The sequence below is a fragment of the Cydia fagiglandana genome, chromosome 15 (genome assembly GCF_963556715.1).
Source record: "Cydia fagiglandana chromosome 15, ilCydFagi1.1, whole genome shotgun sequence".
Lineage (NCBI taxonomy): Eukaryota > Metazoa > Arthropoda > Insecta > Lepidoptera > Tortricidae > Cydia > Cydia fagiglandana.
In genome coordinates this window covers 6,370,588-6,386,364 of record NC_085946.1, presented here as the reverse complement: position 1 = coordinate 6,386,364, position 15,777 = coordinate 6,370,588, and the positions used below count along the sequence as shown (strand labels likewise).

Genomic DNA, 15,777 nt, shown 5'->3' with positions numbered 1-15,777 from the left:
AATTACGTCATGAAGTAACCTCAAAGAGATAGTAAAATTACTGGTAATTAACCAGAAATTACTTAGCAACTGCACAAAATGGACTCGAGAGCCGCCACCTAAGGCATCGAGGCGGCGACAGAATACATCTTCCCATATTCCAGAGATGTTATAAAATACTACGCACTTTTCAACTAAGTTATTTTGACGTGCTAACTGTCACGCCGAGGCATATGTGGCAGAATCGAACCACAGGCTGTGGCCATTTTTGATATGCTTCGGACATAAAACGCTCCAGATATTGATTATTTCTAATTACAGTAAGACACAACCTTAATTTTAGGATGAATTGTGGCAGTTTGCAGCCATATTTGAAATTGTCAGTATTCTGATACGTCACAGGCGTAGGAAATCACGATGGCCGACAAAAGAATGGTTAGGTAGAGGATACTTACTGCTGATTTTTACTCCTCCTAGTGGTTTTGGTGGCTGATTATCGAATGTCTTTCGAACGGATTTGCTGCCCTCGGCGAATGACGTGGTCCTAGGGCGTCCGCTCATTATTATATGTATAAAATAAAAGGCTTTAGAATCCTGAACTTCATAGATACTTCACATTTCTCGTTACCACCCTTGCACTCGCACTGAACTCTCTCACTTTGCCGACGAAATACAGAGTTATGGGTGTTACAGTCAAAACAATATCACTAAGATACAATTAAAATCAAAACAAGATTGTCTTATTAAGCTTTTACATTATCATTTTGTTGAATTTTCAAAATTTACATCACTAAGGTGAACGACAGATTTTTAGTTTCTTGATTTCTTCAGTCTTGTACTAGTTCGGCTAGTTTCGGCGTTCACTCGGACGTTCGATCATTGAACGAAGATGACGTCACATGAAAGCTAGAGACTTGCAGCGCCATCTAGCATCAGTGTTCTGCAAAATTTACTCCTATGATAAAGCAGTACGTCTATTGTTTATGGTATTTTAGGGCGATTATACACGTTATTTTCGTAAATTTAAAGTCCAGTACACACGAAAATCGATATATTTTTATAACATAAATGCTTGTGGGAACTACGCCTAAATAATGTGTCAAAAACACCAAAACGCGCGAATTTTGTTTATACTGGTTAACGTTAAGTTTAAAATTACATAGGTATTTGGCCAGCGTCAAAAACCAGTTACGAAATCCTTGTAATAGATTGGCAGGTAAAGTTTACAAATCAAGAGTAGTCGTACAAAAAACTTGTAAGCAAGTACCCACCTATACATATAATTCATATCTATACCTACCTAATGCGTGGACAATGTTACGCAAAAACTGACACATCCATACCAATAGCGATGCACATGACCTTCAAGATACAACGTAATTTAGCTCTTCGCAAGTTCGCACGGTCACACGTCTAGAGGGCCACCAACCAACAAACTTCAATTAGGTAATCAAAGCAAGTCGGCTTGATCTGTCTGCGCGCACCGCGAGGGGCGCGAGGCGTCCGCGGAGGCACAGGCAGTTGCGCGCGCGCCTCGAGCTAAGGCGCGCGGATACACCCGTAGCTCGTAACTATAATGTGATTTAACACTTCAGTGCACAACGTAGATAATTTATTGTCAACATCGAACAAAATGGAGTGCTACACATCCGACAGTTGTGATAGCGACAGTAGGGAACAAAAGACTCTGGACCTATCCAACCAGTTGCTAGACGCGAACGGTCTGGCGCTGGAACTAAAAGGGATCGTCGATGAGAAGGACTGCGCGGAAAACTACGAGATCGTTCTCTTATACAGCAACAGAATAAGTGCATTGCCCGACACTATAAACAGGTTTTGCAACTTGAAGATATTGGACGTCAGCCACAACAGGCTTAAGACTCTCCCTGACCTGCTGAAATACTGCCCGCTGACATCCCTCATAGCCAAACATAACTTGCTCACCAACGAATCCCTGCCAAAATGCTTCTTCTCCGCGAAAAACACTTTAAAGGAACTCAATCTTAGTGGGAACCAGCTCAGTTCTTTCCCAGAACAAGTAATGGAGTTAACATCACTGCGTTATCTCTATATGGGCGGAAATAATATAGTCAATATACCAAAGGATATATGGAAACTCAACAGGTAAGTTATTTCATTGGTGAAAAGTAAAAATCAGAGACTTACCAACTAATAAAACAAATTAGGTACACTGCAGAATTTGCACTTTGCAGCACTGTTCCCAAATTCAATACTAAATATAAATACCATAGTATAAGCTGAGCTCTTATCATTACACTGATAAGGGGCCTGTGTTTGTACTTTATATGCCAAATAGAGATCTATTTAGCACCCCCACATACAAGCAATTAAGATTGTATGGCATTTAAATAGGCGTAAATCTACCTCCGATATTAATCGATTAAGAAAATAATGAAAAATGTTTAGGTCTTACTATATACTCTGGCACAGCGACCTTGCCAGTAGAAAAAGGCGCCAAATTAAAAATAACTGATTTGCAAGACCGAAGTGATCCCATAAGTGTTCCGTAAACAAAGTTTTGTACGGAACACTAAAAAAAAGGCGAGTGAGAATTTTGTGCCATTTCTACTGACAATAGTTGGGTGTGTTTCAGTATACATATGACGGGTGACCATATTATTAAAAAAAATATTGCTACAGCTGGCCAAACAAAGGGTTAAAACGGGTCAGCAGAAGAGTTTTCGCAACGAGGTTTGTGGTTAGTTTAGTCATCGCAATACAACGAGTTTTATTGAGACATTGTATTGGTTTACATAATTTACATTGTAAATAGGTACTCGTGGAAGGCAGCGTATTTAATGTTAAATAAGTAATTGATTTTATTAAGGCTTCTATAGACGTTGCAACAAATGGTATGCTACTTTACATAATTGCTGGCTAAGTAGGAGCAACTAATTCAATCGATCGACCAAATGCCGCAATGTATTGCAAATCGTATGCGATTATTTCTGACGTTTAGAGAAATCATTTCTAGCGATATTAAGACTAGATGTTTACGATTATCTAATGACGCTATCGTCAAATTGAAAGGCATGCGAAATTGTTACAGTAACTGTCATAGGTCAGGGGTGTCACCCGACAGAGATAACTGAAATGTCAGGTCTAATTTAACTCTTCAGATGATAGTGTTCATCATACTGAACATATTATTGTTCATAAAATGTTGTGATATACATATAAAGTACTAACTTCTGCCCGCGACGTTTTCGGCATAGAATAATGATTTTCGTGAAAAAACTATCCATATCCTTCCCTTCATACAAAATGTCATCTAAATCGGTTCATCGGTTTAAACGTAAAGAGGTTTAAACAAAGAGATTTATTGTGTTTAGGTAGGTGTTTTGCATTTTTTTAACGTAGGTACTGTAATAAACAAATTTCCTTAGTTTCCTAGGAATCCTAGGCCAATATTATAGTTCTATAATAGAACCTTGTCGCTGTAACTACTAGATACATGACATACATCTCAATAAACACTGTCGTGTCGGGGAAGACAAACAAATTGGGTATCGTCTTGGGTCGTCCCATTCGTTTTTCGTCAAGTTCTTAAATTAGTCCTATTCTGCTTTCGTCACCTATTCTACATTCGTCACAATCGTCGGTGGCTTTCAATGTAGATTGCGTGACGAAAGCAGAATAGGACTAATTTAAGAACTGATATTTAAAGTACCATTGGTCGAGACTGACATAATAGTAGATATATAGTATAGATACTTACCTCCACTGGCTATTAAGCTACGGCAATGTTTACATTTTCGAGAACCGAAGCTCTTTGTTACAGCGAATGTTATTCTAAAACGTACCCATGAGTTGGGTTCACAAAACCATCGTGACTGGTACAGCGGTGGACATGTTAATTTAAACAATAATGTTTATACTTTACATACTGTATTAACTTCTTACGTCATACTAGGTATGATGAGAACCGACGCTACGGCTTTCACATACACCAGGTACCTATTGCGGGGTATCCAATGGCACTCGATTCCCGCCGGCTTGATATTAAGCTAATTTAGAACCAGGGCTATAACCGCGAAAATTGAAGTTCGCAAATTGCGGGCATTTTTCTCTGTCACTCTAATTACGCCTTCATTGGAGTAAAAGGGAAAGATCCCCGCAATTTGCGAAATTCTGTTTTCGCGGTAGCCACTCTGTCTAGTCAGCGCTATGGATAATAGCGTCGCTGCGCAGTTGCGCCAACGTTGCGTCGAGCAGCATCAGCCATAGAGTAGAGGCCGACGCTCGGATGACTCTGGTGTGTCTGGTGTGTGGTGGCCCTTACCTGTTAATAAGAATGATGCCATGCCACAGGTTAACTTTTGTTGCATAAATCTAATAGGGTGGTATTCCATCTGTCCAATATCTTAGTCGAATGTCATTGCTTCCCACTTTCTAATTAAGCACAATGTGAGACAAAATACACATTGGACAAAGAAATTGGACAGGAATACCACCCTTAAATACCTAGTACCTACTAAAATAAAATTTTACCTGAGCTGACCCACAAGAACATACGACTAAAGTTCTGTTTGAGGTAGACAAACAATAAGCGGCCGTAAATAAAAGCTAAAATATCATATGCTAAAACGCGATTATTTCGAGTCGAGGCAGCCTTTAGGCAGGTAACAGTCAGTCGCAGGTGTATTTTTATGATGATAAGGTATAACCAACAAACGGTGTAAATTCTATAAAACTCAGAATATGCATAAACCCTTATAGGTGATATCTGGGCTGGTAAATTCACCTGCCTAGCTATAACAATGAATTAAACAAAAACCGTTATCGAATTCCTATTTATCTGTTCACCATCCCCAGATAAGTCTGGTGGAAAGTATTGATAGATAGATAATACCTACTTATCACGAAAGAAACATGTATCAAATGCGTGAAAGATAAAACAATGCACATTGGCTTAATAATATAAGTTTGCCAATAAAATTTCGAATATTACTCATATTAATAATGTTTGTGGATTCTGTCAATTCTAAGTAAAAGAACGAAAACATACTTAATATGGTACCTACACTCTCAATAATTCAATAACATATTATTATCTATCTACGTATTAGTACGAACCTGATAGTATGAATCGATTTATCCCGGTTCTTAAAGTAGGTACCCTATACCTTTGTAAACACTAACTCCAAAGACCAATATTGTAAACAACTGTTAACATAACATACCTAATGACTTGCGAAACTGGATCAGGCTATAAAATTATTCGCGGGCAGCGAAATGATATACATGGAAGTATTCTGTCCGCTCAATTATGACCCAACGCAAACTACCCCGCGATAGGCGGTACTTACAAACTGCTCGATTGGCAATCTCAGTACGCGACCGAGATGACAGTCAGTGACAAATGGCTAAATAGATTTATAAAAACAACGTTTTTGTAATAAAATTATATTCATGTGTCGTGAAGTGGTGCAGAAGTTATTTTAGTTCATACCAAGGACAATGGAATCACTTTTCACTTGTAGTAAACAGATAGCTTCAGTAAAATTTGGAAAAAACATGACGATTTGTTTTCAATACTACCGTGCTAAGCTAAAACGTAACAACTGCATACGACTTTCATAACAACATACGACTTTTTAAATTGCGAGGATAATAGGGATGGTGTTATGCCAAATGAAGTAGACTATTTTATTAACTTGTGTTTGGTTTAGGTATTTTCTATATAATTATAAATAAATTCCTTCTTACAGATTTGTATTTTACTTTTTTATTTCATGAGATGGAGCTATAAAAAAACTACCTAGTTATTTAAAATTAATAATCAAATTTGGTATTGCCATTTTACATTACTTTCCATTCAGATTCCCACAAGATGCTATTCGCAGAGAACTATGGAAAAAAGCGTCCAATTAGAGAGACATGAAATTGAGTGGATGCCTGGCAAGATATCTAGAATGGTGTACTTTCGTTTGGGCCAAATATATTTCGCCAAATTTCACTTCCCAACAAACTTATCGCAATAGTTTCATTTCCCAAAGAAACCTTTAGCAAAGTTACACTTCGCATATAATTTATTTGGTCAAATTATCATTTGGCATGATTTTACTTCTCGGAGTAATTAACAACGGAGACGCCATGTCTAAAATTTTCGGTACAAAATAGTCTGCCGTTTTTTGCGGGGGAGGGGCACATCAAATGTATAGAGTACGTCATGTCAGATAAACGTCAGTCCATACATATGGTTGACATGTGGTTGACCATTGGCCGCCTATTTTCGACAGAGGGGAACGCCTGTTAATGGCGGCTCCATTGTTAATTACTCCGAGTTTTACTTTGTCAAATGTTATTAGGACAAAAACTTATTTAGCAAACGTTTTTTATTGTCTAATATTATATTCCAAAAAGACATGCTGCGCCGACCCCAAGTGAATGGAACAAGGGCAAGAGAATGATGATTATATTACAATGAAGTATTTGAACAAATTAAATTATAATTATAATTATTTATTATTTTTCAGTTGATGATTATATTCCAAAAAGATGTTTGGTCAAAATTGTCACTTCGCAAATTTGACAAATAAGCATATCTATTTAAAGTAATTTTTGTTATGTTAATATAGGTACGTTAAATTCTACGTAATTTGGGTGGGTTGGGTTAGGTTTGAACTGCGATCCTCACAAAACGGAACCACTATCAGAAAAGTGGGTTAGGTTAGTAGAACTGTGACCCTCACAAAATCGAAATGCTATTAGAAAAGTGGGTTAGGTTAGAACTGCCTGCTGCTGTTATTTATTATTTATATTTATATTTATTAATAGAATAACGAGATGTAAAAAAAAATGCATGTCATTTTAGACTAAAATGTGGTTTAAAAATTGGTAGTAATTTACAATTTTTGAGTTACAATTATTACTTTGGTGTTATTTGCTTTAATAGAATAGCAAGATGTAACAAATTTGGTTATCATTTTATATTAAAATGGAGTTTTAATTTTAGTGATAATTTACTACATATTTTTGAGGAATGTTTTTTTGACGTTACATTTTACTATGTACATATATGTAATGATCAGCTAAATACCAGACAAATAAATTCCGCAGCCTCCTCTCTATTGGTACCTATGTAAATTGTATGCCATGCAATATTTTGGGACATGTAAGTTATACTTAGTGATACATTTGACTAAATAATATTTGGTAAAATGAAACTTGTACAAGTAATTATTTGCTAAACAATAACTTGCCAAAAAAGACTATTGCTAACTGAAAATATGCGATAAGTTGTTTTGCCGAAAATTTTTTTGGGAAATGATAATTTGGGAAACATAGTTTGGGATGTGATACTTTGGGAAACGTTTTTGGGCCATTCGTTAGTAAACCATCTAGAATATGTTCTATTCATGAGTTATAACCCGTGAGATAATCATACCCGGTCTCCTATATGTAGATACATTTTTCCTATCATGCTTTCACTGAATTAATTTAACAAATGCACACAGGAAAGAGCGGCAAATTTAGAAAAAGTAAGCGCGCGAACGGCTGTGGTCCCATACAAAATTTTCATTTTGCACCTTTTTCTACTGACAAACTTGCTTGACCGGCTATATACATATAAAATATTCTGAACTGAAAGTGGGGATTTATTGTGACTCCGCCTGTTCAAATATTTTTGACCCGATTCTTGTACCCATGTAAATTTTGCAGACTGTATAGCCAGTCCGATTTCTAAGATCAAGTTCGCCATACATTTACTGTGGCGTACTTGATCTTAGAAAAACGGACAGACTATACCTGAACGTGACTTCGCACTGCCATACAGATAGATAATAAAATATACAAAATACTTATTATAGCGGAATACATTTATACAACAATGATATATATTTACTTATGTTGAGTTAGTCTGTCATGTCATAACAACATTTTAACTAGTTATCTTTTAATCTGCATTAAATTATTATACGTGAATTATTTGACTGGTTCTTCACTGTATGGCATAAACCTATCCCTGTCCAAGTCATATTCTAATCAAATATGAACCGCGAACTCTAAGCGGCCAGTACGTACAGCAAGAAGGTTATTAGCGGATTAATGTCGCTGATTGGTAGTTATTGACATTATATGCATTTCATCTACACTTAGCTATGTACCATTAGAGTAATAAAGATGACTCTTATTTTGTTTACCAGCTTTGATTACAGGCTCTGTAAACGCGTCGTCCTATTTGAATGTAGGCGTAATTGTGTGTGTGTGCTAATTTGGCCCGAGAATTTGAACGGTAATGTTCCTAAAGGCGGTTTCCATACTAAATATATGCGTTCACTGTTCGCGGGCTCTTATCTCGCCAGACGCACAGTCATATATGTCACAAGATGATAGTACCTAAGGATATTACGTTATCTGGGTCAGACGCGCTTCTAAAGGATATAATACGTATTCATAAGAATCATTAAGTTTATAACAAAACGCTGTTATTTGAAGACGAGGAAGAGGTAGATATGAGCGCCGCGCCGGCGCGCCGCCGCCGCCGACGAAATTTTCGCGCCGCCGCCGCCGACGCTGCGCTATCGGCGTGGCATCGGCGTGACCTTGGTAGATACTAACTACTTTCAGAATCAGATTTTATCTAGTTTAGATCTTTAACGGCACCACTCTGAATAGCTTATAGACATTTAAAAGGTAGTTTAGGTCCATATCATCATCATCTCAGCCATAAGACATCCACTGCTGAACAAAGGCCTCCCGCTTGGACCTCCATTCGTACTGGTTGGAAGCGACCCGCATCCAGCGTCTTCCGGCGGCCTTAACAAGGTCGTCCGTCCATCTTGTGGGTGGAGGTCCATATAATTCAAAAATATCGAAGGTAAATTCAAACTTTTCTGTCTGGTAACCGCGCTACTAGTCTTAGGACAACGAAATTACAAATTTTGCCAGCTGGTTAGGTAATCCGTCATTCGCCGCGAAATTAACCATTGCAAGCATGGCTGAATGTTTTTAAAATGTATAAAAAGCGGTTAATATCAGATATTAAGCGTTTTCGCGTCCAAAGGAAGGGCGTCAGAAACGGCTCTCATTTAAACTTGGCCGTTGTTCAAATTTCAAACTTTCCTCTCTCGAAGCTCAATCTTTGGCCTCGCATCGCTCGCATGGAAGTATGCCGCTATCTGAATCGCCAAGTTTTCGGCTCTGTTTGGAGCTCAACTTTCGGCCTCGCTTTTAAAATGTTTGGTCATTGGTTTTTGTCCGATCTTAGCTCCACTGCAGCACGGGCTTTGGCCTCGCACGAAAGCGCCTTTATGGAGATACAGGCGCTTTCGTAGTTTTTAACATTATGGCCTCGGTCTTTATCGGCATTCGGACTTGCTTACACTGGACCACTAGTTCTAAGCTCTGCTCTCTTGCAGCTTGATCTTCGGCCTTGCACAGAAGCGCACCACAATCGGCGCTCCAGGCATTCGGCCGTCAGCGAAGCTCACAATTGGCGTTCGATTCTAAGCTGTATGCTTAATACCAGCAGCTCAGCCTCTGGCCTCGCATGCTCGCATGGGAATGCGTCGGAATCAGGTCTTCGGTGTTAAGTGGAGCTCGGCCTCGAGCCTCACCTTTAGATATAAATCGGTTTTGTTGGGTTGATTTGGTTAACGAAAAAGCTTGATTTTCCTCACTTCGGCTCTTTAGAATATCGACAAGACGTTTTCCTGATGATACAGTCAATCTGCTACTGTTTAGTTAGCACAAAAGATAAGGGCCTTTCAGATTTCAGATTTCAGATCATTTATTCGTAAATATCACATACATATTTATAAGTCACATAATAGGTACACACAGTTCATAATTAGTCAATTATTTACATTATTCATTAAGTTTATTACCTTAAAATTTATTATTACATTAATTTGTTTTTAGTAAACATACCTACAGGTTATGATTTACATATTAGGCAAAGATCTTCCGGCCACGGCCTCACCAAGATTAACACTGGCTCTGATGAAGCGCGATACCGTTGATGCGAGTGTTTATACTATATAAAACTATTTTCGTACGTTTATTCAATAAATTATCCTTGAAATTAAAAAATGCACTTATTTTATAAGTTTCCTACAGCAAAAATATGGTTTTTCGGTAAAATTTCGGTTTGAATTATTTTTTCATTAATCAAAGGTGTTTCAAGGCCACGCCGCCGATTCGCCGCCGCCGCCGACCGATTTTGACCGGCGCGCCGCCGCCGGCTAAATGCCTATCGGCGCTCATATCTAGGAAGAGGAGGAGGAGGTCATGTTTAGCTGTTTTTGCTATATAGATAGGTTGATATTTATTTACACTCGGGTGATGAGAAAATATTTTGCCAATAAGAAACTGACTTATTAATACAGTGGAACTAAAAACTTGGATATATATTCACTGGCAATATCAACTGTAATAAGCACTAAGTACATCTCCTATATGGTAGGATCCTACCTCTATGTAGGACATGTAGGTACTATCTAATGGACAATGTGTTTGCAGTTTACAGATTCTCTCACTAGGAGGCAACCAAATCATCGAAGTCCCCGATGCAGTGGGAAGACTGACGGGGCTGCAGGCCCTGGTGTTGAGCGACAACCTTATAGAACAGCTCCCGAATAGCATAGCCAACCTGAACCAGCTGCGGTCGCTGCTCATCCACAGAAACAAACTTAAGACACTGCCTACTCAAATCATCAAGTTAAAATGTCTAACAGAGGTAAATACACACGATATTTTTATTTCCGATACCAATTCCTTAACACTTACATCACTGAAAGACGTTTCGGTGATAAGGAACAATTAACTCGATTTTTTTTGCCGGAGACCACTGGTTTATAAATTCGCCGACCACTTCACCTTCAGGCGCTCTCAGGAACCACAGTCCGCGGACTACCGGTTATGAATCAGTGGTATGGCTACTCTAGCTAGTACCCCATATTGCCATCTCTAAATTGTATCATAAGCATTGTGACAATTCTGTGCTGCTAAGTATTATTGGTTTTTATTCCAGTCTGATAATATTTTATAGAGAAGCATTATTGTTATTGTCAAGGGATAATACATTGCCTTGTTTGTCTAGTCAAACGCGAAGTTCCAGTTGTCATTGGCTTTATTAATCGCAGACGGTAACTGCGTAATATGAAAATTTTAAGGAAACTAGTAAAGAAATTGTGTGAACTACTTAGTAAATAATTTACTATCTGCAACATAATAAATTGCGCGTTATATTGCTCCCGTTATCTTGCACGTGCGATGTCACTGGCTAGACTGCAAGAATGTTTCTACATTTATCGTAAAAGACTAAAAAACTGATTTCAAATTTCTAAATTATGCACTAGTCATTGGTCGGTAATTAATTAATACATAATATGTACCTATCTACACTCTAGTGTATGTGCCTATAGGAGGTGATGTATTTCAGTTATTGCATAACATTTTTGACGTGTTTATTAGATTAACAACTTAATTGTATCGAGATAAAAGCCGTATTTCGGCCTACGATAAAAAAATATTGTTACGCTATTGAAATCAAAAATTGTTCGCTCTTGATAGTAAATGAAATAATTAACCTAACTACCTAAATAACAACAGCAATAAGTAGTTCCCTACAAAGAATCCAAGTGGATAAAAAAAATCAGAAATCCTTCGAATAGTTCACGTTATTCACCTTTCTGCAATTCTATTCATTATTGTTTTTAATATGTGACGAAGACAATAGGCTATTTACCTATGTATAATTATCATTTCCATTATTATAACTATTTATAACATAATATGCGATGATTTCATTGTATGTCCTTATATGTTGTCCTTGTATGTTATTATAAGCTTTACTTAATGATTCACGATAATTACCTATATCATTATTTTTGTTATAGCTGAGTCTCCGAGACAACCCTCTAGTGGTGAGGTTCGTTCGGGACATGACATTGCAGCCCCCCTCGCTACTAGAACTTGCTGGCCGGACCATCAAACTACACGAGATCCCAACATTGCCAGGGGAGGTGCCAAGGGACCTGATTAACTATTTAGGCGCAGCGCAGTGTTGCGTTAATCCAAAGTGCAAAGGTAACCTTTTATACTGTACATAAAAACCAATTACATTTATCAATACCTACCGATGTCTATTGTCCATGTACCTATATTTAAACGCTTCCCAAATTGTCATTGCGACAAATGCCTGTAAAAACCTCAGGGCCAAGGGTGATTTAATTGGTTTACCTAGCATTTTGCCTATTCGCAATAGGTACCTACAGGCGAAGTCGTGCGGAGATTCTTGACATAATATATGACAGAATATTCTGTAACTTTTATTTTTGGAAACAGGGCTGGGAAACCGGTACTTTTTAAAAACACCGTAATAGCCCATTATTTTATGCTATTTACGTAGGAGTGAATCATGTCATGTATTTAGGTAACAACTTTGTATTATTAGGTTGACCCATTAAAAATGAAATAATAAACCAAAGAACGAAAATGAACATAATAATACCGGTATTTTTGTAGGGAGCAAATACCGGTTTCCGACCCCTGTTTGGAAGTAAAGACCCATTATTATTATCGCTTATTATCTACGTTAAGTAGCCAGTCCGATTGCACAAAAATTCAAGACGTTAACAAAATCTAAGAATGTTCATCCTGATGAACATTATCAGCGAAAGGGTTAAAATTAAAAACCGGGCAAGTGCGAGTCGGACTGGCGCACGAAGGGTTCCGTACCATAATGCAAAAAAAAAACAATAAAAAAAAGCAAAAAAAAAAGGTCACCCATCCAAGTACTGACCACTCCCGACGTTGCTTAACTTTGGTCATAAATCACGTTTGTTGTATGGGAGCCCCATTTAAATCTTTATTTTATTCTGTTTTTAGTATTTGTTGTTATAGCGGCAAAAGAAATACATCATCTGTGAAAATTTCAACTGTTCGTGAGATACAGCCTGGTGACAGACGGACGGACGGACGGACAGCAGAGTCTTAGTAATAGGGTCCCTTTTTACCCTTCGGGTACGGAACCCTAAAAACGTACCCCTCTTAAATACATACCTGCCACTAAAATTTCGTCGATATCTACGCCACGTATTTTAGGAATAAAAAGTTATAACGCTACTTTTAGAATTATTTAGAAAATGAGCACCATGAACCTTATGGCAGTTATGGCTCACTTAAACTCGAAGATATCGACCCGACCATTTTTTTGTTTTGTTCGAAAATTTCATGAAACCAAATAAATGCAAAAGAACCTCCCGCCGGTCCTGCCGGAAGCGTAACTTTTTCCATTTTTCCCTTTAATATAAAATTTGAAATTTCAAATAAATGCAACTCTATTCCAACTGAATATGATTTAAATTTAATTGAACTGAATAAGTACGATAGCTACCTACGGAGGTTAAAAGCTATTTACACTGAGTTTTGGACAACTGTTCTTTTTTATGTCTACTTATATACCTAATATACCTATGTGTAATAAATGTGATTCATTAATTACGATGAAAGTGCGAAAGTAGGAAATTTTGGAAATACCTTTTCGCATGTGTTGTACGTTTTACAGTACATGTGGCCTTTTAAATTTTCGACATGCGCACGTATATTGCTAGTTACCCGCACTAGAGCGGTAAATTAGCACCATTATGTACTTAAAAAAAATCTTACCTTGCATATTATTTCAGGCGTCTTCTTCGACAATCGCGTAGAGCACATAAAATTCGTCGATTTCTGCGGCAAATACCGGATCCCACTTCTGCAGTACTTGTGCAGCTCCAAATGCATCACTGGAAGCTGGGAGAGCAGGGAGACTGATAGCAACCCACATCCTCATATGATGCGAAAGGTTCTCCTGGGATAAGACTCAAAATGATCATGTACTACGGCAATACTGTTGGAAGAGCTTTAGGCTTCATTCGCACGAGCGCTTTTACAACGAGCGTTAAAAAAGCGTTTGTATGACACAAATGTATACATGTGTATTTATTCACACTATGGTGATGGCGCTTTTTCGCATTAACCGTTGATGGATTTTTGACTTAAACGTTGAAAAAGCGCTCGTTAGTATGAGGCCTTAGAATAGACCAGGGGTCTCCAAACTTTATGACTATAAGAACTTTGCGAGACTTTGAATCTCTGGCTTGCGTTCTGCAGGCAGGAATGGATGAGCTTGCAAGTAAAATAATTTGTGATATCGATTAGAAAGAATAGGCATATCAAAATATATTTTAAATGAGATTGGAGAAGTGTATGAGATTGGTGAACTTTAGGTAATATTTGTTTACACCTGATGATTGTGATTATGTAAATTTAAAATGATACTAAAATTTACATGTATTTAACCTTAAGAGAGGTAAGTTTAAAGAATGGATTGGATAAAGAAGATGAGAACTACAAAATGCAGCATATAAAAAAGATTTACCCTTCCATAAATCTGTGATTTCAAATATAAGAGGTCAGTTTGGTTCAGGTGCATGAGCTTCAAGCAAAATCAAGAATATTATTTTAACATTTTATTGCATATTTTTGTATCCAAGTTTGTATAGGTACACTGTTATACTGTATATTTTGTTTAACTAATTGTTTTAACTAAGTAACTACATATCATTTATTTCCTTATTACTCTAAATAATAAAATGAATGTTATTGAAAGTTTGTTTTTACTCAGTTTCTTGTAGGAATTTCATTCTTGCTTCCTTGCCTCTTTGTATGGCACCTTTGAATAGTTTGCAATATAGTTCAATGGCTGCCGGAGTGTCATCATTCCCTGGTACTGGGTAAGTGATTAGATTAGGATTGCAATTTGTGTCTACAATGCCAATGGTAGGTATGAGCATCTTTGCGCTATCTCTTACTGCTGTGTGTTGGCTTAAAATGTTATTCTGTGTATTGAAGAATATGCAAAGATCTGGCAATCTTGTGACAGCACCAAACTGATGGTTAGCATTTGTGAAAATACCTCCACGCCAGAATCTAGTATGAGCATATTCACCACATTCTTTTGCAGTTTTTTCAACAAGATGTGCATTTAGTGCATTTCTGTTAAAGAAGCAGATTATACCACCTCTGTAGGCAACATGAGCTGTGAAGTTGAGAGCTTTACGGAGATGCTCTGCAGTAACGTCCAGGTCAAATATCAAGTGGCCAAGTCTAGAACCGTACAAGTATGGCCGCATGTAATCATTGAGGGAGCCCTCCTTGTGACCATAGTGCACTCTGGCATCAAACAAATCCTTCACAGTGAATAGATTGTGCACTTGGAAGAAGTCAGGACTATCCAGAGGATTTTTTCTTTGAGTGTTAGCTTCTACAACAAAAATAATGTGATTCTAATTAATTTAAGATTGCTTCAGTAGAGAGAATACATTTTAACTTGAACAGCAGTACCAGTATTCAACAATAGACTCGTAAACATAACATTGAAATATTCTGAAGTAGTTCATACAACTTCAAGAACAGTGTATATTACATACCTTCTGACACATTTTGCGGAGCTGCAGCCGCCTGCGTTGCTGAGGAACTGTTTCTTAATGTAGCAAATCCAATTTTTACATGTTGTCCTATAAATAAAAGTAATATTTTACTACAGTATTGACGAATTCAAGTATAGTAGCAACCAAATCGTACATAACCTTTTTTATAGTACTTACGTAAAGTGCGTGGCAGCATTTTGGATTTTTAGCAAGGATGAAATGCAAATAATTATTTGCAATGAATAGTAAAGTATATTTGGAATTATTTCACATTCCACAATTATAAATGGAGTCAATGAAAATAATATTTAGGTTAGAAACATATGTCACAATGACAGTTACAGATAAGCTAAAT

General features: G+C 37.3%; 2 protein-coding genes across 2 annotated transcripts; one reads left to right on the top strand and one right to left on the bottom strand.

Annotated features, from left to right (window-relative positions):
- Window positions 1-1,457: 1,457 nt before the first annotated feature.
- Window positions 1,458-14,601, top strand: LOC134671246 (leucine-rich repeat-containing protein 58). The gene is made up of 4 exons (XM_063529050.1): window positions 1,458-2,103; window positions 10,468-10,684; window positions 11,847-12,036; window positions 13,635-14,601. The coding sequence occupies exons 1-4, from the start codon at window positions 1,613-1,615 to the stop codon at window positions 13,808-13,810; spliced, it is 1,074 nt and encodes a 357-aa protein (XP_063385120.1). The 5' UTR covers window positions 1,458-1,612; the 3' UTR covers window positions 13,811-14,601.
- LOC134671257 (small ribosomal subunit protein uS2m) lies at window positions 14,544-15,736 on the bottom strand. The gene is made up of 3 exons (XM_063529070.1): window positions 15,600-15,736; window positions 15,423-15,509; window positions 14,544-15,256 (listed from the first exon to the last, which is right to left on the bottom strand). Exons 1-3 carry the CDS (start codon window positions 15,616-15,618, stop codon window positions 14,610-14,612), a joined length of 753 nt encoding a protein of 250 aa, XP_063385140.1. The 5' UTR covers window positions 15,619-15,736; the 3' UTR covers window positions 14,544-14,609.
- Between the last annotated feature and the right edge of the window lie 41 nt (window positions 15,737-15,777).